The sequence below is a fragment of the Cyanistes caeruleus genome, chromosome 8 (genome assembly GCF_971803275.1).
Source record: "Cyanistes caeruleus chromosome 8, bCyaCae1.hap1.1, whole genome shotgun sequence".
In the NCBI taxonomy this organism is placed as follows: Eukaryota; Metazoa; Chordata; class Aves; order Passeriformes; family Paridae; genus Cyanistes; species Cyanistes caeruleus.
Window position 1 is genome coordinate 36,163,522 of NC_141708.1, and position 26,149 is coordinate 36,189,670.

At 49.9% G+C, this 26,149-nt stretch overlaps 2 protein-coding genes across 8 annotated transcripts; one reads left to right on the forward strand and one right to left on the reverse strand.

Moving 5' to 3' along the window:
• Positions 1-830: 830 nt before the first annotated feature.
• Positions 831-22,534, reverse strand: TUBGCP2 (tubulin gamma complex component 2). Of its 6 annotated transcripts, none has more exons than XM_086901337.1 (19): positions 22,385-22,534; positions 21,657-21,802; positions 21,006-21,178; positions 20,201-20,329; positions 19,737-19,913; positions 16,685-16,844; positions 16,095-16,302; positions 15,311-15,510; positions 14,696-14,885; positions 14,018-14,163; positions 13,240-13,420; positions 12,155-12,335; positions 11,776-11,948; positions 10,614-10,742; positions 10,054-10,174; positions 8,098-8,241; positions 7,518-7,646; positions 6,678-6,841; positions 831-1,153 (listed from the first exon to the last, which is right to left on the reverse strand). In XM_086901337.1, the coding sequence occupies exons 3-19, from the start codon at positions 21,153-21,155 to the stop codon at positions 1,048-1,050; spliced, it is 2,688 nt and encodes an 895-aa protein (XP_086757463.1). In that variant the 5' UTR covers positions 21,156-21,178; positions 21,657-21,802; positions 22,385-22,534; the 3' UTR covers positions 831-1,047. The 6 variants fall into 6 exon arrangements, with proteins under 6 accessions (XP_086757463.1, XP_086757466.1, XP_086757465.1 ...); XM_086901340.1 differs by having other exon boundaries at positions 21,352-21,802; positions 22,385-22,426; XM_086901339.1 differs by having other exon boundaries at positions 22,087-22,394.
• On the forward strand, positions 22,419-25,748 carry ZNF511 (zinc finger protein 511). Of its 2 annotated transcripts, none has more exons than XM_023945830.2 (6): positions 22,419-22,693; positions 22,819-22,892; positions 23,684-23,885; positions 23,981-24,105; positions 24,433-24,618; positions 25,143-25,748. In XM_023945830.2, the coding sequence occupies exons 1-6, from the start codon at positions 22,538-22,540 to the stop codon at positions 25,210-25,212; spliced, it is 813 nt and encodes a 270-aa protein (XP_023801598.2). In that variant the 5' UTR covers positions 22,419-22,537; the 3' UTR covers positions 25,213-25,748. The 2 variants fall into 2 exon arrangements, with proteins under 2 accessions (XP_023801598.2, XP_086757470.1); XM_086901344.1 differs by having other exon boundaries at positions 22,464-22,693; positions 24,433-24,833.
• The last annotated feature ends 401 nt before the right edge of the window (positions 25,749-26,149 follow it).

Sequence of the window (26,149 nt, forward strand, 5' to 3'; positions counted from 1 at the left end):
GAGCGGCATCGGGGACTGTGTGCATGGCCTTGGGGGTGTCCAAGGGGCACGGAGGTGCGTCCCCGGCCCCGTGGGACATGTCCTGCGGCTCTGCAGGGGGAATCAGGGCACTGGGGCGGCTGCACTGTCACGGCAGGCTCTGCAGCTGGGATGCCAGGGCAGATAAGCCGGGCACGTTCGTATTTTTGGGTGTTTGAGGCCAGGCCGACCAGGAAACGGACACGGGCACGTGGGTGTGAACAGGATTAGGGATTAGTCATCAGCGGGCGCTTGGAAGTTTGCTGCTGATTCAAAAAATGAACTCCCCGTGACTCCTAGTGGGACTCAATGCTTGCTGGTGGTCCCCACCCTCTCCCGGGGTCTCTCTCCCTCTGCCAAGCTGGAGGACCAGCTGTAGGCAATGGAGCACACAAATCCTGGCTCTTCCCTCCGGAGAGCTCCGGGAGGTCCCTGCCGAGGAGCGAGGGAGGAGAGGAGCACTCAGTGCTGTGTCCACAGCCCCCACACAAGTCCCCAGGTCCCCACTCCCGGCCCCCAGGCCTCTGTCCCTGGCATGTGCCTCGGTTATCCCTTGCTCCTGGGACACATTTCTCTTCCTCCCTCTATGCACCTGCTCTCAAACTGCCCCAGGCAAAGTTTGGATTCCCTGGAACTCCTCTGCTGGGGGCTTGGGGGTGGAAAGGAACTTAAAGCTCATCCTGCTCCAACCCCCTTCCACTATCCCAGGCCGCTCCAAGCCCTGTCCAGCCTGGCCTTGGACACTTCCAGGGATGGAGCATCCAAAATAATGTGCACCCCAAGTTCTGTTAACACAGACAAAATAACCCTGGTTTTTTTGTTTGTTTTTGTTGTTATTTAATTTATTTTACAACACACAAACACATCATTGTACAACAGAGTAAAATAAAAAAACGAACAAAACCCCAAACATTACAAACATCTCAGGAGCCTGACCATTCCCCTGTGTCTCTGGGCCACCCTGCAGGCTTTGTTTGCAGGTTGTGGGGTGGGTGTGGAGGGCTGAGCTGCCTTGGATGGGGGTGAGGGTCACTGGGCAGGCACGGCCAGGCAGGGCAGCAGCGGCGGGGCCTTCTGGCTGCGCTCGGCCGACATGTGCTCCAGGCGCTCCGTGTAGAACCCGTTGAAGTCCAACCTGAGGGACAAAACACAGAGAGGCGTGAGCAGGAACCTCCCCCAGGACACCCACAGCGAGTTCTGGCCCCTCATGGGATGTCTGTGCTGTGCCACAGGTGTTGCTGACACCTTTTCTGTGCCCATTCCTGGACAGCAGGCCTTTTGCAGGGAAATGTGTCAGGAGCGCGTCCCAAATACATTGGGAAGGACCAAATGCTCACAGCTCTTCTCCAGACCACACAGAGGTGTCTTGTGTGGACAAGGGTTCCTCAGTGTCTGCACCTCCCCAGCACTCCTGAAACCTCAGAGTTCACACCAGCACTGAGCTCTGGTACAAATCAAATCCACACAGCACCACCAAGTGCTGAGGTCTCTGTTCCCACCATCTCCTGGGGTCTCCATCCCCACCATCTCCTGGGGTCTCCATCCCCACCATCTCCTGGGATCTCCATCCCCATCATCCTGGGATCTCCATCCCCATCATCCTGGGATCTCCATCCCCATCATCCTGGGGTCTCCATCCCCACCATCTCCTGGGATCTCCATCCCCATCATCCTGAGGTCTCCATCCCCATCATCCTGGGATCTCCATCCCCATCATCCTGGGGTCTCCATCCCCATCATCCTGGGATCTCCATCCCCATCATCCTGGGATCTCCATCCCCATCATCCTGGGATCTCCATCCCCATCATCCTGGGGTCTCCATCCCCACCATCTCCTGGGATCTCCATCCCCCCCATCTCCTGGGATCTCCATCCCCATCATCCTGGGGTCTCCATCCCCATCATCCTGGGGTCTCCATCCCCACCATCTCCTGGGATCTCCATCCCCATCATCCTGGGATCTCCATCCCCATCATCCTGGGATCTCCATCCCCATCATCCTGGGGTCTCCATCCCCACCATCTCCTGGGATCTCCATCCCCCCCATCTCCTGGGATCTCCATCCCCACCATCTCCTGGGATCTCCATCCCCATCATCCTGGGGTCTCCATCCCCACCATCCTGGGGTCTCCATCCCCACCATCTCCTGGGGTCTCCATCCCCATCATCCTGGGATCTCCATCCCCATCATCCTGGGGTCTCCATCCCCACCATCCTGGGGTCTCCATCCCCACCATCTCTTGGGGTCTCCATCCCCACCATCTCCTGGGATCTCCATCCCCATCATCCTGGGATCTCCATCCCCATCATCCTGGGGTCTCCATCCCCATCATCCTGAGGTCTCCATCCCCATCATCCTGGGGTCTCCATCCCCACCATCTCCTGGGATCTCCATCCCCATCATCCTGGGGTCTCCATCCCCATCATCCTGGGGTCTCCATCCCCACCATCTCCTGGGATCTCCATCCCCATCATCCTGGGGTCTCCATCCCCATCATCCTGAGGTCTCCATCCCCACCACCTCCTGGGGTCTCCATCCCCACCATCTCCTGGGATCTCCATCCCCACCATCTCCTGGGATCTCCATCCCCATCATCCTGGGGTCTCCATCCCCATCATCCTGGGGTCTCCATCCCCACCATCTCCTGGGATCTCCATCCCCATCATCCTGGGGTCTCCATCCCCATCATCCTGAGGTCTCCATCCCCACCACCTCCTGGGGTCTCCTTCCCCACCATCTCCTGGGATCTACATCCCCACCATCCTGGGGTCTCCATCCCCACCATCCTGGGGTCTCCATCCCCACCATCTCCTGGGATCTCCATCCCCATCATCCTGGGGTCTCCATCCCCATCATCCTGGGGTCTCCATCCCCACCATCTCCTGGCTAACACCAGAATGCTTCCCACAGATCCACAGTTCACCAGTATGAGCAACTGGTCAGGAGATGCTCAGCCACAACCACAAGTGACACATGGAAAAGCCTCTCCAAAGCACTCCACACCAGGGATACCTCAATCCCACCTCCCTGATAATCCAGAGTGATGCCCCCCAGCCCCAAGCCTGCTGCAACCTCCCCGTGGCAGAGCCCAAAGCACCCGCAGCCTGCGCACTCGTGTGCCCCGGATCGCTGAGCAGTCAGTGCAAACCCATGAATCACACAAAAGTTACCCTCTCCCTTTCTCAAATTAGGCTGCTCCAGTACCAACTGAATGGGCACAATATTTGAGTTTCATGTTGCTTAACAACCTCACACAAATGGCAACAAATTGTTCCTTGACATTTTTTGGTGCCTGGAGAAAACAGAGCCTCGACAGATGGAATTTGTCTGTTGCTCTCTCCTGGTTGAGAAGCTTTTACTTTGCTTTCGTCCTCGAGGAATTGTGACAGGGAAACCTGACACTGAGGTGAGAGCACTGACCAAGTTTTGATTCAAACACAAGGCCAGGACTCGTTGCTTTGAGGACCTGCTCCATTTCTAAAGCTGCTTCATTCCCAGCTCAGTGACCTGCAGGTTTTGCTTGGCTTTTTTTTTTGGCCATTTTTAGTTTTAAGTGATCCCCCATAACCATTTCTTCAGAATTCGTGTGGTGCTTCCTCAGCACATGCTTGCACGGCAGTTTCTTGCTTTGTGGCTGGATTCAGTGGGGTTTGCACCACATCCTGGTGACCTACTCTGAGCTCAGTTTCCTCCAAACTGGTAAAGGAACTGATAACCACACTGATCTATCAGATTTCTTAGAATGTGACTGAAGAGTTCCTGCAGTTGCCAGCCCTCTGTCAGCACTCCCAAGGAAATGGCTGGAGCTGTGTCAGGAGAGGTTTAGGTTGGATACCAGGGGAAGGCTCTTCCCCCAGAGGGTGCTGGCACTGCCCAGGCTCCCCAGGGAATGGGCACGGCCTGGGGCTGCCAGAGCTCCAGCAGCATTTGAACAATGCTCTCAGGCATGCACAGGCTGGGATTGCTGGGGTGTCTGGGCAGGGACTGGATGATCCTTGTGGGTCCCTTCCATCTCAGGATATTTTCTGATTCTACGAGACACCAGAGGAGGACTTGGGCACACCAGAGATCTGTCACCTGTGAGCTCTGTAGGAAACCCTCTGCATCTCCATCTCCTATTGTCTGATGCCACAAAATGAAATGCCTCAGTTACTCAGTACTACAAAATGAAAAAGTGTTAACCAGGATCAAAGAAATGATGAGCAAGTACCAGAACTGTGAATTTTGTTATTTATCTGACATGTTGATGATCCCTGTTGGAAAGCAGCCCCATAGAAAGGTTATAAATTAGAAGAGCGGTATGTCTTATAAACTCTTCCTTATAAACTCTCTCAGTCAGATATGTTATTTCAGATGGCAACTGTCTCCACTCTGCTTCTTGGGTTCCTGTTGCCATAGAGCCCAGGCCTCGAGCCAACAATCCCTCCAACCTGAATGGGAGCTAAATGTCACCTCTGGGCATTCATTGTGGGGCTCCCACCCTTCAAACCACCCCTGAGCAGCCTGTGGGGTTGGAAAGGCAGGTCCCATGGGCTGTTAACATCCAGTATTTCTGCTAAGGAAATGGGGCAGGGCAGCAGGGCCAATGACTTGGTGAAGACTCAAGCGGTCCCAGAGAGTCCAGAGTCTTGGGGGGGAATTGATGATGAGAACAGTCCTGGTGGCACAAGGCCTGGGGCATGGAAATAAGGCAGGGAAAAGCACCCAGGCTCTCCTCTGAGCCTTTGGATACAGCTGAGGTCACTGTCCACAGCACAAACCACGGAGAGAAGCACTGCATCATCTGTATGACCACACTTCTCCTTTCCCCTGAAGCAGGAAGTGCTGGTTGCAAAAGCCAACCTTTCTGTACTTGGAAGAACCAGCTGCAGAGGTTTCACAGCTCAGGAGTCACTTGCTGGCCCCAGCTGACTCCCCATGTGGGCTGTGACACTGGGGGAGCAGCTCCTGGCTGTGGCACCCTGGGCAGGACACACAGCCAGGCTGTGGGGTGCAGCACCAGCTCGTCCCCCTGTCCTGGCACACGTGTGACATTGACACCACGACAAGAACAGGTAATTTGGTTTTCAGCACTGTGCTGGCCATGTCCTGTGTGCCCTGGGATCATGGAGTGAGCTGCCATCCAGATCTCCTGGATGAAGCACCGTGAGCAAGCCCCTCTGTTAGAACTTGTACTGGAGGGGGTAAAGATGTTAAAAAAGGATAAAGCAGGAAGCAGAGCTGGAGCACTGAGGAGCAGTAAATGCTCCTGCCTGGGTGTCTCAACTGCTTGTGGTCCCAATCCCTGGATCTAAGCTGAGTCTGGATGCTCCTGTGACACCCAGGAGTGATAGCAGCCAGGGCAGAGTTTAATCCTTCCAGCCTTTTCCTACAGATGGATCTTGCCTGTAACCTACAACAGCCTGATGACGATGACCTGGCATGAAGGCAGATGAAGGGTGACATAAAATGTTGAGAAGCCACACCAGCCTTTCCCAAAAGGTCCTAGAGAGACTTGGCTGCCCTGGTTAGTCCTGAAAGGAACAACAACCAATTGTACAGCTGGGGCCTGCACTCACAGCCACAAAAAGTTTTTTGGAGAAATTTCAAGATGAGAAGATGATCTCTGACTCTGGTCACTTCAGAGATGGAGCAAACCAGAGTTCTTAGGGCTGTGGAGAAGGGGTCCTCACCTACATTCCCATTTCAGGGACTCAGCACCACCCACAGGGGCAGCTCTGGTGGCTGGAAGCTCCTCCCCTGACAGGGGACAGGAGAGCTCAGAACACCAAGCAGCCCTGGGGCACTGCCAGGGCCTGTGGAAACCTGTGGCAGCTGCTGGACAAGAAGTTCCCAGAAGAAAAGGACAATTGGAAGCACAGTCTCCTGTGGGAATACTTCACCTAGCAGTGCTTCCAAAGTACCAGGAATCCTGACAGCCTTGTCAGATGCTGTCAGAAACGGCACCAGGAGGGGACAACAATCTCCTTAAAAATACATTTGTGAAACATCTCCTCTCTGCTTTCAGGTGTAGCACATCTCAACAGAGGTGTGAGGGTTATCAGCCAGCCATAAAAGATACCCAGTACAGATGGACAGGGAGCAGAACTTCTAGGAGGTTTTTTTTTTTATTCAAAAAACAACACAGTGGTTATAAACCCAGCAGCAAAACTTCCATCTGCTCTCTCTCTCTCCCCCCTATACTGTGTACCTGACCTTTATGTATTTCTAAAGGGATTTTGATTTCCAAGAAGCTGCTTATTTAAATAAATGCAATATGGAAACTTAAAATAGACACTTTATGATCAAACCTTCGTGCGATTTTCTCATCTTGGAATCCTTACGTTGTATTTGGAAATTGGTTTGTTCACTGTCTCCACAGTCAGACAATCCCCAGGAAAACTAACACCACATTTACAATATTATTTCACTTAATTCAAAGGAAGGTGTTTTGGGGTTTTTCTACAGCCCTGGGTTGAAATGCAAAGCAGAATGGTCTGGGCTGGAAGGGACCTCAAAGACCATCTCATTCCAACGCCCTGCCATGGGCAGGGACACCTTCCTCTAGCCCAGGTTGCTCAGAGCTCCTAAACACACACATTTCTCAGTTACTAAAGAGCATTTCCTCAGGAATTTCCCCACAGGAGGGGAAGTCACAGATAGAAAAAGCCTGGCTTACCTGTAGATGATGTTGAGCATGCTGTGCTCGCAATCATTGGTGCTGTACACGCTCAGTTTGTCCAGCAGGTCCAGCAGATGTGTGGAGAAATTGCTGTCAAACTTGTTGATGGTGGCTTCAAAGCCAGATGTGAGGTGCAGGTTGTCAGCATGCTCTGCTAAAAGCTGCCAAGACAAAGGCAGAGTGGCCCCATGTGTTTGCTGAGCTGCACTTGCCAAGGGGCTGCAATTACTCCCTCCATTCCCTAACCTGCTCAAAAATACTGCCATCGAACTTCACAGCTGCTCACCCTCTGAAGTAAAATCTTTCCAAGTCCTTGGCAGTTAAAAGCACTGCTGGGAGAAGCCCAGAGTAGACCCCAGCTGAGTTATCCACAAACACATGCTGCCTCTGCTCATTTTCAAGCAGGAGGAAAAGCCAGAAGGCAGAAAATGTGTGTTACCTAAGGCAGGCTGTGACCTCTGGAGCTCTGTGACTGCAGTGGTGCTGCAGATGTGTGCCAGAGGGGCTTCCAGAGGGGCAGGAGGATCTGCTAACCACAGAGCAAATCCCCTGTGCATCTGGACAGAGAAATATGGACAAGACAGCTCCTCCAGCTATGAAACCCATGGGCTGCAAAGAGCCCCGCTCACACTCTGGGAATGGGAAGGTGCTGGCACTTCAGAAAGCCTGGATGTGGCTTCAAAGCAGACTTTGAGAACTCCAGCAGCGCTCCACACTGCCCACAATCTCACAAAGACTGTACTTTTGGGGTCAGAGGTGGTCTAGAAACCAGGAAGGGTTGTCTGCAAGTGGCCACCCTGGCCAGAGTGCCAGCCCAGCTGTCTCCCCGTGCCCCACCTTGTTGGTCAGCTTCTTCTTGGCAGCCTCCTCAGCACGCTCCTCCTCGGTGGGCGGGCCCAGCATGGTGCCATGCTCCAGGGTGAGCCTCTCCATCTCCTTGTCCAGCTTCATGCTCTGGGTGAACCTCTGGTGAGGGCACAGACATGCCAGGGACACGGTTACAGCCCGTTTCTTCTGTGCTCCACGGTGGGCTCTGCTCTGGCCACCCCCTAACTCCCAGGAAAGCTAGCTCTGAGACTGAATTCAGCAAGCTGATACACAGATCCCCCTAAAGCCACTGGAAAGCGGGTTTTAGGAAAGCTGTGGGCTCCCTGATGCTGGCTGCAATGTGCCCATCAGCTCACCCTCAAAAGAGGGTCTCTACAGAGTGCTACAACTTACGCCTCAAGAGAGGGAATTTGGTCCAGAGGAACCTCATCTCAACACGGAAAAATGAGGATTTTCTGGAGTAAGAAGCCACAGAAACCATTTGGGAGAGGGTGTGAGCTGTCAAGCCCTAAAGCTGCTGGCAGGGGGAACAGAGACAAGTCCACGTGGGGCTGGCAAAGGGTCTGTGGCACGGGGGGGCTGCACACACCTGCATGCAGTTGGTGAACATGACACACACAGACATCAGCTTGGAGAAGATCTTGAGCAGCTCTGGGTTGGTGAGCATGCAGTCCTTCAGGCAGTTGTCTAGGAAGCTCGTGTGGTGGCTCAGGACATCGTCAATGTTGGATGCCTGTGACAGGAGAGCCCAACAGTGACAAACCAAACCAGGGCTGCTGTGCTGCTCCATCCCAAAGCTCCATCCCAGCAGCCTGCCTCTGCCAGGGACCTCTCAGGGTGAGAAGCTCCTCGTGTACCTCCCAGAAACATCCTGAGATGGAGACTGCACCTGCATCATTGCCTTCAACAGCCCCTCACAGGCTTTAAACCTTTGATCTGTCACTTCTCCTCCCCACAAACTGCGCTTGCTTTTGTCACCCAAGCCCCATCCTGGAAAGGATGGAGCTATTTGCTTTATGAACTTGCATTTCCTTTGTTTCTAAATCTGCTTGTCATGGGCACTCCCACCTCCAGAACCTCAGTAAAGTCAGTGAAAACAAGAGGAAAAGAGAAACACAAATTGAAGACTCTTAAATGTCAATAAACTTATCATTAAAACATACAGGCTACCCAGAAATAATCCAGAAATTTGCTTTAGGAGCCAATAAGGAGCTGGGACACACAGCATTGCGAGGATTCTGTAAGATTTTTGTTCATCTCTGCTATTCCAACAGGCTGTTTCAGTCTGGAGTTTTAAATTATAGGAAACCCCTCCCACAACCCTTTAAGCTACTGCAGAACAGGGATAAATGCAGCTTTCTAATGCAGTGAAGATGATGATGAAGTTGCATTGATGGAGACGATGATGACGTGAAGATGAAGATCCCAGCTACAATTTTAGGAAGAGAGCACCTTATCTTTAAGTGAAAATGCACAAGAGAGAAGTGTGACAAATAAAATGCACCATAAGGCACTACATGAGACCAGTGAGGATCATCCTTACCCTCCCCAAAAATACAAATGAAAGGAGAAAACAGGCACAGGATAACTTCAACAATGGCCTCCATGCAAGTAAAGTAAATGGAGTGATTTATATTGCACGCCTAAACTCGCAACTAAATTAAGAAACAATTCCCAGATTATCCAGGAGGTTGACATATGAACTCTTCTCATTCAGAAGTTCTTGTCATTAACATACAGAGACACTCACAATCCTAGACCTGCTCCCTCCTGCGAATTCTCCAGAAAAAAAACATGACAGGGCATCAAAAAATGTTGGTTAGCTGGCCCCAAAACAGCTCCTCAGGGCACAGTAAGAACTAGGGCAGGATCAGTTGATGCTGGAGATCCACAAGGGTCATCAGACAGCTGCCAAGAGAGCTGACTGCAGGGGTGTTGTGTTGTTTGGTACCTCAGATGAGTGGTTTTCAGGGTTTAAGAGCGATGTGCAACCCAGAAGTGTCTGATCACAGAGTGACAACCAGAGGGAATAATAATAATAATAATAATAGTAATAGTAATAGTAATAGTAATAATAATAATAATAATAATAATAATAATAATAATAATAATAATAGTAGTAATGGCCTCTTTTACCAAACATTCCCAGCATGCCAGTCCTTGGCAGTTTCATGGAAGAGAAAGCACAGGCTCTATTTCTAACTCGGCCAAGGAATCAGCTGGAGATGCCTGGACTGCTTTATGATCTTTGCACTCTGCATCCACCCTCCTTTTCCACAGCTCTTTCTCCCGTGTAGGGAATGTTGAGGAGAACCTGCCTGAGCATAATAGGGAGTGTGAGCTGGGCAGAGACAGGGGGATGCAGCACAGGAAAGGGATGTGTGACTAATCAAGCAGAAAGGTGGTGCAGAACAGCAGCACTCTGCAACGTGGCAGGAACAGCAGCTCCCAGATATTTAAATACTTCCAGCAAAATCAACAGACACCTGCAGCCACTGGCATTAGGCATTACATTTGTTAAGATTTCCATTCCAACTTCACTCACCAGCTTCAGGTTCTTCTCCAGAATGTGCCATGTTGGCTCCATCACTTCAAACATCATGTAATACTGGATATTCTGCACAAAATTCAGCATCCGCTGCCGCAGTGTGAAAGCACCAGCAAACCTAGGGGAGAAATCACACCCACACAGCTCAGAGCTAGCAAATGCCATGGAGAACTATCACCAGGCTTGCACAGCCAAGCAGAGCTAAATATTTCTGTCCTAGCAAATGCCTTGCTGCAGTGTGAGAGGGATTATAAAGTCATTGCAAACCATCTCTGATTATTTTCCATGGCTTTTCCTCAATTAGTTGAGTTTTGAACCTGTCACAGACTTTAAGTATATGCTTATATAAAACCAAAGTTTTGATATTAAATATTAAAGCAACTTTACAAGCAAGTATTGAGTGAAACCTAGAATGTTACAAATTGACATCTCTGAGCCTGTAAGACATTTGTGAGGATCTTTTTGACTTCAGTGTTGTCTGAGCTATGTCATGAAATACCTAATGAGCAAGAAGGAGACCCAAAACTGAAAACAAACAAACAAAAAAAAGGCTGTACCACTTAGCTGAATGCAGGGAGAATTGCTTGGCTGTCTTATTGCTGATCCAAACGTTGCACAGCTGCCTTTCCACGTGCTTGCAGTAGAACATGTGTCTGAAAAGCATCTGGTACCTTGTCAGTGCTTTCCTGGAAAGAAATGAGAAGCCCATCCAGATGAAGGCCTGTTCTGATTGACAGACTAAGCTGTGAAGGCTGAGGCTGCTCAGAGGTAAAGAGACTTTACACAATATGTTCCTCACGCCTTCAGACGTGCGCGGATCTGCGCTGAACCGAAGCAAGAGAGTCACATTTGCAACCATCCCAAAGAATTCCTCTCCAAGGAGACCCTCCTCCGTATTTCCTGCCAGTGGGTACATCACCAGGCTCCTTAGCTCCCTCGAGCTCCATGCAGGGGTCACTCACACAGGGGCTGGGAGGGAGGGTTCAGAGACTGTGCTCTTGTACCCACCGTGCTAAGGCTGCGATGGTCACCCAAGAATTCACCAGGAGTTTAGAATTCACCCAAGAATTTTCCAAGAAGAGGGGAGGAAAAGCTGTAACCAAGCTACAGGCAGCATTACCCCACCAGCAACGCACTGTCACAAGCAGATGGGGCTGCTTATTTATAGCTCTGGGACTGGATTCAGGTCTGTGCTCAGACACTTGGGCGTAGGTGTCTGCAGAGCTCCAGTCGATACAGTTCAGGAAACCTTACCAAATCCTATTTTCACTTCCATAGCTACCACCAGAGCTAGCACACTCTGTTGGGAAGGAAGAGACAAAATTCCAAAAGCATCGCGGCGTCGTTAGGAAAGTCTCACCGATTCAATGGAATTTTCAGAGGGGAAATTAAGGGAGGAGTTAATTGCTGGCATTCAGCAATTTCGAATCTGCCACTCTGCTTGTCCCATTTGATTGTGGCTCACAGCAGTGTTTCTCCAGGGAAACAAGAGGCAAATTCCTGCAGAAAAAACGAACCATTTGGTCCCTCACAGTTTGGTTAAATGCAAAATAGCCTGTTACAGTAGCAACAGCCTGTATCCTTTGAGTCTGCAACCAGGGGCACCAGAAAGTGCAGGTTTTTTCTGCTCTCCAGGCTTGAGGAATGTTTGATTCTTGCATGGAAAACCTCTTTGTGAGAGTAGATGCCTGTTTTTCCCTCAGTGGATTGATGCCTTACCTGTTTATGATGAGGGACAGGGGCCACTTCACAATGTAGTCGAAGGAAAAGGCCTCCAGGCCGCTGAGGGTGAGCTCCGTGGGGTCTGCACTGATGATGGCCTTCTCCTGCTTTGTTTCTATGGCCAACACCCTCAGGAGCTGCGTGATGAGGTCATGGGGCATCAAGTCAATCTGTAAGGGAAGAGCAGGAAAAAATAAAGCCACAGGATACCCACAACTACTGAGGAACAACCGGCAAGGTGCCTGTGGTTAAAGTCACTCTCGAGTTGTCACACCGACCTAGGACACAGCAGGTTCTCACAGGCACACAGACCTCCCCAAACCATGGCAGGCCTGCTGCTCAAAGTCAATTATCTTCTGCTTCCACCCATTCTCACCTTTAAATCATCCTTGAAGGGATCAGTGTTGGCTGTGCTCATTCTCAGGGCTAATTCCAGCAGAGCCTCCAGCCTCGTCGTTATGATGTCATCTACAGGCTTCTTAAGTTCCTCCTCTGTCAGATCCATGAAGTGAACAAAGAAGTCCCCTTGATCCATCAGGAAATAGTGTTTTATAGATCTGCTCAAGAAAACAAAGGGACAATTGATTACCTTTCTGAAGGACTGGGTTAATCCATATCAAACCTGAAGGAACAAATGAAATCAATTCAACGAGCCTGTGGGGTTTGATCCCAAGATGTTTCTCTTTCTGGAGAGCAGGAAGCCATAAATAACCAGTTTGGAGACTAGTCTTTTATGGATGTCTCCTCCTCCCTACCTCCTCAGTCAGGACACTTCTGTGCAGTCAGATCAGGGCTGCTGCTGCTGTTTTGTTGGGGTTTTTTTGCCTGTAAAAATGCAGAGAAACCCCTTGGTGTGCTGGGGTTTCTTCTCTCAAATCTCCTCCAGTTGAGGGGCAGCTGCCAATTCTGAGCAGAATCCTGGACTCCTCTCAAAGGACAAATATCTGCTGATTTTTTTTAAATCCAGCAGACTTCTGCTGTAACAGGACACATAAACTTTGATTTTTCACCTGGCACCAGGGAGAGTTATGTGCAGTGGGCACAGAGCTTGGAAGTAGCTCTGAGGTGGGCCTGAGGATTAACCAAGTGCCTGGCCAGAGATCACACATGATAACTGCAGGTTTTGGAGCAAAAACAGGAGCACAGCCACTACAAAGTGTGGCTCCAGACTCCTGATCTAGACAAAGCCCTGACCTAGTTTTGGCAACAGCTTTCCAAGGAAGCTGGACCAGAAACCCCCAGACATCTTTCCCACTCAACATTTCTATCATTTTACTATTTTTTTTTTTTCCCCCTCTTCAGGGAAAAAAGCCCAAATCTTGTTTTTTTAGGTCAACCTTTCTAAGTGGAAATACAGAGAACACCTTGGTAATATCCCAAGAGAACAGAGCTAACTTCAAAAACGTATGTCCCTTAGCAGAACCAATCTATTTATCACGCATTTGGTAAAATGAATCCAACCTTAGGTGAGCCACCAGCTCTTTCTCCTCCATCAGGAAGTCCAGAAGAACTTTGCTGGCATAGTTATATGCTTTTTCTATTTGTTCCACATAGGCTCTCTCTTTTAAAGTGTAGATGACCTCTTTGGCCACAGGGCAGGTGACATCTCGCCCACATTCCCGCACAACATTTAAATATTTCCCTGAAATTAAAAAGAAAGAATGTCCTCTACTCATCCCTGCTGTATGGCCAACAGGGAAACTTCCAAACCATTCCCTTCAAGAGGAAGATATGCTGAGAAATGTTTACACTACGTTGTGCTGGAAGTTGGAAAGGGTTTAGGCACCTTTCAAAAGATGATACAGAATTTTAAAATAAGGACCTGGTATCACATTTAAGGGGATTTAGAAATGGTTTAATTTCCCAGTGGTGACAAAACATCTCTGCAGGTGGCCTGAAGCTCTGCAGATCTGTTGCTCTCCTTCACAAGTCACTTTTGGAGGGCTTTGCACGAGGATAAGAGATTGCATACTTAAATTAACACTGAGATAGTCAAACCTCAGCTGCCCAGCTCCATCCAGCTAGAAAACCTACCCACAAAACAGCAGTGAGACAGACAGCTCCCCTTGCTGCTGGGCTCCTGTGTTGTTTTATTTATAGGATTTGGGGTTCTTTCTAAATCTGATCCTTCTGTTGCTCTGAATTCAGCTGGACAACCCCCTAAAGTGGTGAGGCACAGTAACATTTCCTTTCTCTTTACACAAGGTCTCGAGGTTCCTCTCACAGCAGAAGCACCTACCTGTGCTTAGGATTTTGTCAGCCATCTTCTGCAAGAAGGAGGGAATCTGCTGCTGGACAACAGTGTATCTCTGATCCCAGTACTTGTCATTGTAGTCCTCTTGAATCTTCTCCTTCTGCAGCTCATGCTCCTCCACCATGAACTCACTGAACAGTTAAAGCAGATGTTTAGGGGCAGGAAGTGGAACAATGAGGATTACTTTTTTTTTTTGACCTGCAAACTGGTAATGTGATCTATCAGAAATAAGGTCTCCTAAGGACACATCCAATCAAGAACTGAAATTAGTCTGCTTGTGGAGCAAGAGGGAAAGCACTATCCAGTGTCTCTGATCTGCAATGAGAAACAGAATTTTACAGGGTTCATAAACCAAGGCTAAACATTATCTGTCTGTCAGTGCAGGGGTGAGGAAACTGGCCTTTGTCCACCTCTCATCAGCAGAAAGGCGCTAATTTCAGGTATTTTATCCTCAGCTTTGCCCTCACCTTAGGATTCTGAAAATGTGGGAAACAGAAATGCTGCACAAACTATCAAATACAGCAAAATGCTTCGAAACAATCTACAAAAGTCAAAACACTTCTGAGAGGGTTGTTCCAGGCCCCTGGGAGATGCAGACTTGGCAAAGCACATCAGTAATTCTGAAGTTTTGCGTTTCATTTTCATTGCTTAACTGTTCTTTACCTGTATGGATCATTAATGATGCCTCTATATATCCACTTTTCCAGGATTTCAAAGTAAGGCACGCTGGCTGCCTTGGTTAAATACAGGCACAGCTCCTGGGCCTGGCTGTCCCCTGTGTAATTGAAAGTCTTGTCATGGAGCAAACTCAGGGTTGATCCTCCCATACACTCACCCTTATCCACAGAAGTAGCTGGAATTTAAAAATACCAATATAAGACACTTAAATCCTGAAAAGTTCCCAGACAAAGCCCTACATGGTCCCCAGACTGGACATGGCTCCCTGAGCAGCCTGTGTAGCTGTCAGCAAGGGGCTGGACTAGGGATTCCTTCTGGTTATACACCCACACAGAACTGGAGAGGAGTTTGGAAAGGAGCTGAGGAGAGGCAGCAGTGGTGGATACAGCTGAAGGAAAGGGCAAGGGCTGTGAAGGCCAAGGGCACATTCAGCCCTAGAAACTGAATGCTCTTCTCCAGAAGAAGTACAGTGCCCTCATGAGTACAATTCCCCTGGGCTTTCTTCTTAAATGAAACAGGAAATCAAAATGAGTCATGCCCTGCCTGTTTGGCTACCCTCACAAGCTGTCAAAATGTAAGGATTGTATTTTGGACATTTACCAAGTGAAGCCAGAATCTCCAGGGTCCTCATTGTGGGCTGGATGTAAAACCACAGCTTCTGCAGTGACAGAAGGCCCTGCCTCTGAAGATGCTCCAGCTGGGTAATTAATATCATGTATTCCTTGATTAGAGTCCGCATGGCCGCAGCCAGAGCATGATTTACCTGTCCATACTCAAAGGAAGACTTCTCCTCTATAAACCTGTAAAAAGCAAAATGAAAACTCTTTCAGGCAATGTAACTTGCATAATTTTCAGGAACTTGTGCCTTCAGGACACTGTGCAGGCACACCAGTGGATCCCGTGCTGAAAAGCACACCAGTCCCTCTCCCTTATTTCCCATCCCACATTTCCTAGAAGGGAAAGCTGTGGGAAGATGTTTCCTCTCCAGCCATGGGGAAACTAGAACCATTTGTATAAGCAGTGTGTAGAAACTGAACCAGCACACAACTGGATGCCCAGAGGGGAGCAAAAAGCAGGAAATATGGAGAAATTCAAAGCAGAGTGGGAAGAGAAGGCAGCAAAGGCAGATACATCCTAACTGCATTTTACCTGAAGTTACCAAGGCCAAGACTGGAAAGAACAAAGGTGTGTGAATGAAAAAGCGAACTGGCAGCACAGAGGACAAACCCAGCAAAGGAAATGCAGCTAGAACTGACCCAAATAAATTGTCACTCATTTTATACCCCCGTAGTTTAAATTAAGCATGGAAGTTAACACTTGCACAATGGCAGATTCTCTGTTCTCACAGGAAAGCCTCCTCCCTTGACAAAAGCCAGCTCTCTACCTGGTGACAGCAGAGTAACTTGCTGCCACAGGAAGAATCCTGGTCACCAGCTCCTTGATGGACAAGTCCAGGTTTGGGTCGAGTGAAAAGGCTCGGTTCTGCCTGCCCACGAGGGCCTGTGCTGTGATGTACCTTCCATCCACGCCAATCAGAACGTACAGCAAGTCCTCCACAATCATGGATTCCTGGGAGGCTAATGGCAAAGTGCCTGTTTCCAAAGAGGAGACAAAAAAAAGGATACATAGTAAGTGCCATCATCCACCTGTTTCAGTCTTGTACCTTGCACACCTGGAGAACAGAATCCTGTGCTCATTTATACCCAAATCAGTAGATGGGATCAGACATCCACCATCTGTGACCACAGCTCCTGCTGCTGATCCTTCCACCCAAAAGGGCCCAGCTACTTCCAACACCAACAACTTCCCAACCTCCTTGCCACCAAAATATTCAAATACCCAGAAAACAGCTCAAATACAGTCACAAAGAAAAAAAAAAGTGCCAAGTTTTGGTGAGCGTGAACATCTGAACAGCATTTGGGAATGAGAACAAAACACTACAAATAAATACAGTTTTCCCTGTGTTTCACATACCTATTGGTACTGTTGTGTCAGTGCTTAGACTGGTGCCAATTAAGAAATCCCCAATAAGTGCAGGTCTCTCATACACCCAGGATGGAAATACTGGAATGGGCTGACCAGAATTCTTCTTGTTCTGCTTATCCCGAAGGATTTTTCGTGTAAGTTCAAGAGGCTGTAGGAAAAAGAGAGAGAGGGAAAGAAAGGAAAAAACCAGGAGACTTTCAGAAGTCCAAGAAATGTTTAATTTCAAGGAGAAACTGACTGCAAACTGATTGATGGATTTAAGAATGGAAGAGCAGAATAGCTGATATTTCAGTAGCATGGTGTGGGGTTTCATTTCCCAGTACCACCTCATCTATTTGCCCCATTACTGCAAAAAACCATATTTTTTTATACTTTTCACCTATCTATATCAAACAATGCCTTTCTGCATCTGTCCACACTGGCCTGGGTGCTGGGACACACCCAGGGAAGCAGAACAGTGACATGAACAACCACCAGGCAGTGGCTGCAGGTTTGGAGAGAGCACCACATGAAAGCAGGAAACTCCTTCCAGAAGCACCAACATCCTATTCCAGCGGCACTGAACACCTCTGAACTCAATGCCAAATGCAACCCAGACAAATCCACCCACAGAGAGCTGGAAAATGATGGAGTTTTTTTGCTCTGAGTGGGAGCTGGTGAAGGAAGTGAGCTCTTGAAGACTGAAAGACTTCCCACCCCCAGCTCTGACACTAAAATAAATGGAGTGCAAGATCAATCATCAGCTGGGGAAGCTTGTGAGATGCACAACCTACATGAACATTTGGAGCCCCAAGTGCACAAACACAGGGCTGATGAAGGCCATTTCTGAAACTCCACAGATGTGTGTGTGAAAAGGGATATGAACAGGCTCATTTGACTTTCTTATTTACATCATGTGTGGGTGATTTGCTAAAAGGACCTCGATTTCCTCTGCTCCCCTAACATAACTGGGACTTTCAGATGGAGAAATGGGAAGCATCAAGCAAGCTGCCAGCAATTCAAGGGATGGCTAAACCCCCACAGGGAACTGCAAACCTCAGCTGGCTGTATGAACATGTTCTGCTTGGAAGAAGGGCAGCCACCAGTAGGTCTTCCCAAATGGCAGGCAGGAAAACTTTCTTCATTGAGAGAGTGGTTAATCACTGGAAAAAGCTCCCCAGGGAAATGGTGGTGTCACCACCATTGCAAGTGTTCAAATCATGAGCAGAAATATCAGTTTGGGGACATGGTTTAGTGGGCATGGTGATATTCAATCCAGGGCTGGACCTGATGACTCTGATTTTATTCTATAACAAGAGGCAGGGCACTTCTGCTGCAGTTCAAACAGCTCTGGTGTGACTTTGTTAACTGGCAGAGGTCAAAAAAGTCAACATTTTGGCCATAAAGGACGCATCCACCTGAAAGGGAACACTTAACTTTCCCCAGCTCGATGAATCCTGGACCAAAACCGGTCCAAGCTGTAACTTCAATCACTGCAGGATCTCTGTGACACTGCCAAGCAATCCCAGGGCAGATGGCACAGCACTTGTGGCACTGGTGACAAAGTACATGTCTCAGGGGCATGAATCACCTTCTCTCTGCAACTCGAAATTTAGGTCACTGTCACTACAGGCTTCAACAACAGCCTGGAGAAAACTGCCAGGGCTGAGAACACGGCCCTCAGGTGGCACCTCAGCCTCACTCCCACACAGGGTGGCAGATTGCCACTGCCATGCTTATGAACCTGCATGTGACACCTTGAGCAATGGCAGTGCCAGCTTCCATGGAGGGAGATGAAGTGTTCGTCTCTGAGGTCCATGAACACCTCCAGCTCCATTTGTGACCCTCACAGACACAAGATCTGTGTCAGGGGCTGAGCAGAACGAACACTTCCAAGCAATGTCCTCCTGTCCCAGCCCTTACTGACTCACCAGTGCTGAGCACCAGCCCATCAGGGCCTTTTAACACAGTTCCAGCTCTTTAAGTCTGAAGAGACCACAAATGGAGCAGCAGGGAAGCACAAATCTTGGCTTGCAATGGCATTTCAATCCCTCTGGCTGTGAACTGCACATCCCAGAGAACGGCACTTCCAGGTCTTTCCTCTTTTAGCAAGTTCACACACAAATCCTGGTAAGAAGATCAGTTATCTCACTGGAAATTCATCTTCCCCTCATGATCTAAATCACCCACTTGCCTCAGATTGTCTGTGAAGGATCTGGATGAGTCAAGCCCAGTGTCTGTGCAGTATTTCAGTGTATCTGGGACAAAGTCTCACCACTGCTGACAGGGAGAGGGCTTGGACCCTTTGTTTAGGATTTGAATTCTTCACCACCACATTCATGTAGGGCCCTTCAAGCCCAGAGACCCAAAGCATGGAAAGTGGAAGGTCCATCCCTCTTCCCATTGAGGGCCTGAAGTGATCTGAGGCTTGTCCCCTGTTAGATTATGCTGACCAGACATGAGAAGGCACTATGGACCTCTGAACATCTTTTCCTCTTTCCCCTCTGTCCTAAGAACTCTCCATACACTGTTGCTCCTCTGCCTTCTGCAGCCAAAATATCCTTATTCTGACCTATGAGTTTTTCACCATATTTTTTCCCCTTTCTGTCCTGTTTGTCAGGTCAAGCCACCACAGTACAGTTTTTTATACAAATAATGACAGGAAACAGAATTTGGGATCTGAGTATTAAACTGCCCCTTTGCACTCTGACCCCACAATCTACTGCTGCTAGTGAAATGTTTAAATGTTTGCTAAGCCTGTGTCTAAAGCTGGTTTTCCTCTTCCCTTCTGCCTTTTCCATGATGACAGGTGGCTCCAAGCCCTGTCCAACATGGCCTTGGACACGTCCAGGGATGCAGCAAGGGCTGCTCTGGGCAGCCTGTTCCTCACAGGGAAGAACTTAACTGTGAATTTAACTTTAGAATAATCTCAAAAGAATTTAACCTTAACTGACTGGAATAGAAAAAGGCCACTTCTACCAAGAACAGCACCAAGATTTAATATGATGTGACTAACAAAAGGGAAGATTTTGTGCCCAGAGCTTGGGAAAGGGCTTTGTACCTGCTGTGCACTGGAGTTGGCCGTGACACTGCCCAGCTGCTTGCGCAGCTCCTCCAGCTCCTGCAGAGACATCTTGGAGGTGGATGAGGGGATGGAAAAATTCGTGCTGCTGCTGGTGGCTGCGTTTGCTGCGAGTTCTGCCCTTTCTTTAGCATTTTGTTGCAGGTAGTGGAGTGTCTGTACGTAGAAAAAACAAAGAAAAGATTTTGTGAATGCAGGGCAGCACAATCTAAAGCAAGAAACACATGACCATGCCCTGGCTGTAGTGAATCTAACCACAGATCTCTCTGTCCCAGTTTTCCATGTCTTAGTGAGTTATATCAAGAGAAGCATAACTCTCAGGAGGGCTTTAGTAATTCAGTAAAAGCTGGAACTGGTTGTTTCTTGAACTTTACCATCAGCTGTGCTTGAAATCATTGCATTGTTGCTACTCTTCAACATTCAGTTCTAAACGAGGAACCAACCTCTTTGTCTTCCGTGAGTTTGGACAGCAGATAAACTAAAGAATCCAGATGTCTTGTGTTTTTAGACTTCAGCTCATCGTACTTCTTTAAGAAATCTTCAGGAGTTCGAGAAAACTCTGCTATTTTCACCTGTAAAACACCACATTAATATTAACTGGAGTTAGAGCAAACATGCAGCTCAGGCTGCAAAGTTTCAGACAGAGTTAGAGACTTCCCAGCACTTAGAGCTTGACTGGTGGATTGCTTTTAAAAATGAAAACAAATAAAAGTATGCCTGGTCATGAGTGACAGGTTTTAATCTCTAATATTTGGGAGATATTCAAAGAAAAAAGCTGGGTGCTTGTCACATAACTGCATTTTATACCGTTTTCATTTCATCATGGAATCCCAGAATGGTTTGGGTGGGAAAGGAACTTCAAGGTGATCTTGTTGCACGGGCAGGGACACCTTCCACTATCCCAGGCTGCTCCAAGCCCCGAAGTCCAGCCTGGCCTTGGACACTTCCAGGGATCCAGGGGCAGCCACAGCTTCTCTGGGCACCCTGTGCCAGGGCCTGCCCACCCTCCCAGGGAACAACTCCTGCCCAATACCCTACAAAATAACCTCCCTCTTTGAACTTGCTCCCACCCCAGTCCTAACACTCCTCCCACCAACACTCAAGGATTCTACCTTTTCCCTCCCAGCCTTCCCGCTTCACACCCAGAACCGTGACCCCCCAGATCTGACCACCCCCTCTTGTTTTCCCCTTTCCCCCCCGGGCAGCGAGGCGGAGGGCGGGAGGTTCCCGGGGGGCGGCGGGCAGGACCTTGGCGCTGTGCGCGGAGACGTTGGTGGTGACGTAGGGCGTGCGGTTCTTCTGCAGCAGCTCGATGTAGACCTCGGCGCCCTCCCCGCCGTGCACCCGCAGCAGGCTCAGCAGCTCGTTCACGTCGTGGTGGATGCGGAACTCGCTCATGCTCCCGGCTCGGGCCGCCGGCCCTGGGGACACGGGGAGCGAGGGGTTAATCCCACTGCTCCGAGGGAAAACATCCCCTCTCAAGGGAGACGCTTCTGGAATGTACTCCTTGTAGGGTTTGGGTTGGAAGGGACCTCAAAGCCCATCTGATTCCACCCCCTTCCACCATCCCAGGGTGCTCCATGCCCTCCCCAACCTGGCCTTGGACACTTCCAGGGCTCCAGGGGCAGCCACAGCTTCTCTGGGCTACTGCAGCTGAGACAGCTCCACCCAGGAAAACTAAGCCTGGGGGAGAATCTCAAGTTGGGGCTGGCCAGCAGAGGATTTTTTCGTCTCAGAAGGAATGCTGGAAGAAGTCCTGGCAGCCTAAACACTGCTGCTGCCTCTGAAATCACTCCAAAACAGTTTTTCTCACATTTTCGGGTCTTCCTATTCTACTGCCCACTTTACTAACTTCACTCAAACCCTGCAGAGTATTTAAATAATAACTTTAATACTGACACAGAACCCTGAGTTGATCTCAGCAGGTCAGAGCCTGGTGCTAAAAACACCCAGGTTGTGGGGTCAATCCTGGAATGGGCCATTCACTTAAGAGCTGGACTTGATGATCCTTGTGGGTCCCTTCCAACTCAGGATATCCTGTGATTCTGTAAATCAGAAGCGAGACCCCGAGTCAGGAATCATGGAAATAAATAAGCAGTTCCATGTGACACCCTGCACAGATTGTATCTGATCCATGTATCAAGCACAAGGATTCGTTTTGCCAAGATCATGGAATCACTTAAGCTGGAAGGGATCCCTGCAAACCTTGGTTCGACTCCCCACTCAAAACTGACTCAAATTACAACAGGCTGTGCAGGGCCTGGTCTAGCCCAAGTTTAAATCTCTTTGAAGGCCCAGGTTGCCCCACCACCTGGGGCCCTGATCCTACCGGGAATTCCCGCGGGCTGCTGAAGTGCCTGGGGGTCAGGGGTGTGGGGAATGAGGAGAAGCTGCGGGAGCTGGGCTGGCTCGGCTGGACACAAGGAAGTGCCTGAGGGGGCACCGGCACAGCCGCAACGCGGGAAACCCGGGCGGGCCCCGGGCAAACAGCGAGGGGATCCCCATCCCCGGGATGACCCAAGGGGCCCGGGCAGCACCTCAGCCGCGTCCTGCTCCGCCCCGTCCCACCCTCCATACCCTATTCGATCCTATTCTACCCATCCCATTCTATCCCGTCCCGTCCCTACCTGCCCGCCCGGAAGTGCCGCCGCTGGCGCCGGGAAGCGCGGTTTGCGCATGCGCAATTCCCCAGCGCAGGCAGCCGGCAGCGCGCCCCGCGCACGCGCGGTGGGCAGAGCGGGACCGGGCGGCGCGCCTCGCGCACGCGCAGTGCCCGCGCCATGCTGCCGCTGCCGCCGCGCCTTCACCTCCTCCTCCGTGAGGGGCTCCCTCCGCTCCCTCAGGATCCCCCATCCCCGCACCCTCCTCAGCCCACGCCGCCCTTCACCTTCGCCCCTCGCCGCCTCCGCCTCGGCCCCCAACACCCGCTCTTCGAGGTGAGGCGGCCCCGCGGGGCTGTGTGGGGGCCGCTGCCAGCGCGGCTTGCCCCGGAGCTGAAGGGTTTGCGCTGTGCTTTGCGGCCGTGCCCGCCCGCCCACAGCCGCTCTCTGCTCCTCTCTAGGATGGGGACGTGCACAGGCACCTCTACCTGCAGGGCGTCCTCACCAGCCTCGAGGAGGTGGCCGAGAGACCCAAGTAAGTGAGGCGGTCTCGTCGCCACAGCTGCGGGCGAGCTCTGAGTCCGATTGTCATGGGATCAGGGAATGGTTTGGGTTGGAAGGGTTCTTAAAGATCATCTCATTCCTCTCCCCCGCCATGGGGCACCTTCTGCTAGGCCAAGTGGCTCCGAGCCCTGTCCGACGTGGCCTTGGGCACTTCCAGGGATGCAGGGGCAGCCACAGCTGCTCTGGGCTGCTGCAAGCTGGCACAGCTCCAACCTGGGGGACAATCTTGGTCTTGTTCTTGCATTTAAAATCCAGGAAGTACTTTTTGAGTGTTGTGCGAGCGAGGTTCACCTATGGATGCTTCTTAAAAAAAAAGGGTATTAGCATAGCGTTGTCATCCACAACTGCAACTTTTAGGTCAAACAGCTCATTACCTCGTGGCTTGTTTATTCTTCACCGAAGCACCGTTTAACAGAAGGATGATCTAAGTGATCCTGAAGCCACAATGGTTAATAAGTTTCCAATGGCAAATAAGTTCCCAGCTGCCAGCACCGTCATGATCTTGGTTCCATTGCACCTGGATGCATTTAAGCATTTTAAGTATTAGTCCCAAAAATTGCCAGGAGTATTGTGGCTGCAGGTGTGACTCTAGTGGAAGGTGTCCCTGTTCATGATAAAGGGTTGGAATCAGATGAGCTTTGTGGTTCAATCCAACCCAAGCCATCCTGGGATTCTCTGATAAAGTCATCTAGAGGGGATGCTTGCAGCTGAAATTAAGGCTCTGATTTAGCTTAAAGCATGGATGTCCCGATTTCCCTGCAGGGTGTCCGAGTTCAGCTGCCACATCTCTGGGTGCAGCCAGGTGTTTGACACGCTGGAGGGCTACGAGCACCACTACAACACCCTGCACAGGAATGTCTGCTCCTTCTGCAAGCGCTCCTTTCCCTCTGGGAATCTCTTGGATATCCACATCTTGGAGTGGCACGACTCCCTCTTCCAGATAATGGCCGAGAAGCAAAATATGGTGAGCTGCCCATGCCCAGCCCTTGCCTCGTGGTTGGTCTGCCCTTGTTTTTTTCCCAGTTATGTCTTTTTTTCTTTCTCCTCCCTGCCTTTCAGTACCAGTGTCTGGTGGAAGGCTGCACGGAGAAGTTCAAGAGCAGCAAGGACAGGAAGGATCACTTGGTGACCGTGCACCTTTACCCTGCTGATTTTCGGTTTGACAGGCCCAAGAAAGTGAAAAGGTAACTGCAGAACTTTCCTCCTATCCTGCAAGGAAAGTGGGAGGGAATTGGGATTGTTCAGCCTGGAGAAGAATAGCTCTGAGGTGACCTTATTGTGGCCTTCCAGTGCCTGAGGAGAGCTATGGGAGAGACAGAAACTCTGTACGAGGGATGGAGTGCCAGGAAAAGGGGGAATGGCTTCCCATTCCTAGAGGGCAGGCTTAGATGGGATATTGGGAAGAAATCCATCCCAGATGGACTCGTTTCCTCATGAAGTACCTTTGATTTCCTTGGCTCTGGGCTCACGTGGCAGCTCCTGAGCCAGGATGTCAAATTTTGTCTCTGCAGTGGCTCCAAGCACAGGAACTCTCCCGTGGAGCAGGGTGCCAGCGTGCCCATGGATGTGAGCGTGGACATGGCAGAGCAATTCCAGGTGAATCCCGTGGAAACAGAGCCTGAGGAGAACATGGAGATCTCTCAGCCTGCAGCCAGCTCTGGCCCCTCACTGCCAGAGAAACGACTCTACAAATCCAGGTCTGTACTTTGGCCTCTGGAGCAGATGGGGCTGGGACCACTCCATCTTTTCAACCCTTTGCAGCACTGGGGTGTTCTTCATCCTGAAGATGAAACAGGCAGGAATCTCATGTGTGCTTCCAAAGCCATTTTTGAAAGAAGGAAGTGTGAGGAAGAGCAGGACATGGGTGTGCTGTGGAAGCTGTGTTTGTCTGCCCACCTGATCTCTTCCCAAGGTATTGCAGGATGCTGCTTCTGCTCTCCTGCTCCTCATTATCAACCAACTGCAACTGCCCAAGTGTTACATTTGCTAACACACCTTGTTGTGAAGAGGCCTCCAGGACAGGAATGTGCAGGGTACACGGGAAATCCAACCAGTATTTCACCCATTCTTTAAATTATTTGGTGATTTGTATGTCGTGCTCCTCCCACACCTTGCTCTTTCCACTCTGGGAGCTTCCAATGCCCCACAGAGCATTAAGCATCCCAGTGAGCCTGTGAGGGCTGGGCTGTTAACGTGGATTAAAGCCTGTCTCCCTTTCCAGGATCCCATCCACAATTTGCTTTGGACAAGGTGCCACCCGAGGATTTAAAGGCCCACGGAAGAAAGTCTGAAGGTCAGTGCAGCAGATTTGTGCAAGATGAGCAGGCATGGAGCCAGTGCCACCAGGGATATTTCCAGTTCCCACTCCATGGAATGAACCACCCAAACCAATTAAAGCTCTACCAGCATTTGGGTCACGGGTTCCTGATGTCAAACAGAACTGGCACCATCTGACTGAGTTAAGAATCCTCAAGATTTTAGGAAGGGGAACCCAGAACCCAGTGTGGTGAGGTGCTAAGGAAACTGTCCTGCAGCTGAGGCTGCACAGGATTGGGTGTTTTAGTTTTTGCCTCTTGGGGATAAAACACATATTCAAGAAGTTACAAGATGACAGCATGACTGTATGGAAGCTGGAATCACTGAGAACAGAAAATGGGGGAAAATAACCCCATCGGTCCTTGGTTCTGACTTTTTCCATCTCCATGAAGTCTCTGCAGCCCAGCACCTGCTCTGGAAGGTTTATCTGGGCTAGGAGAAGTGTTTTCGCAGGGAGTTAAAATAAAGTGACTTTCAACCCGGTGAATAAATAAAAGGAATTGTTACAAAATTGCTTCATAAAGAATTTAAGTGCTACTTTGAAGCCCAGGCAGGGTCAGATGTGTGGAATGAACCTCCCTCCCTCTGCTGCAAATACTGACGAAATCAGGTTGGGATGGAGGTTGTTTTCCCCTGTTGCCTTTCCTTTCCTTTGTAATCTCATCCTCCTGGAAAAAGCTGGAAACACAGAGCCACTGGTTTTGGGGTCCTGGGGAATCTTGACACTCAAAAATTGTGCATAAGGGGAAAAAAAGAGGTTTCTGGAACAATGTTTATCCAAGAAGCTTAGGATCCATAATTGCATTTTTTCCCTTCCCCCTCTCTGTGAGGAATAGAAGATCAAAGGGGCTTTGAAAAATCCTTGCAAATGGGAGCAGGGAATGATGTTTACGGAGATGTAGGAGATTTCCC

What these genes read in the sequence shown, in the direction of transcription:
- TUBGCP2 (XM_086901337.1), bottom strand. Translation starts at nt 21,155, where the DNA reads ATGAGCGAGTTCCGCATCCACCACGACGTGAACGAGCTGCTGAGCCTG. An exon ending in CTGTCCCTCATCATAAACAG is followed by an intron (nt 10,743 to 11,775) that starts GTAAGGCATCAA and finishes ATTTCTTTCCAG; the next exon opens with GAAAGCACTGACAAGGTACC. An exon ending in TCCCTGCATTCAGCTAAGTG is followed by an intron (nt 10,175 to 10,613) that starts GTACAGCCTTTT and finishes TTTCTCCCCTAG; the next exon opens with GTTTGCTGGTGCTTTCACAC.
- ZNF511 (XM_086901344.1), top strand. Translation starts at nt 22,538, where the DNA reads ATGCTGCCGCTGCCGCCGCGCCTTCACCTCCTCCTCCGTGAGGGGCTC. An exon ending in CCCAACACCCGCTCTTCGAG is followed by an intron (nt 22,694 to 22,818) that starts GTGAGGCGGCCC and finishes GCTCCTCTCTAG; the next exon opens with GATGGGGACGTGCACAGGCA. An exon ending in CCACCTGATCTCTTCCCAAG is followed by an intron (nt 24,834 to 25,142) that starts GTATTGCAGGAT and finishes CTCCCTTTCCAG; the next exon opens with GATCCCATCCACAATTTGCT.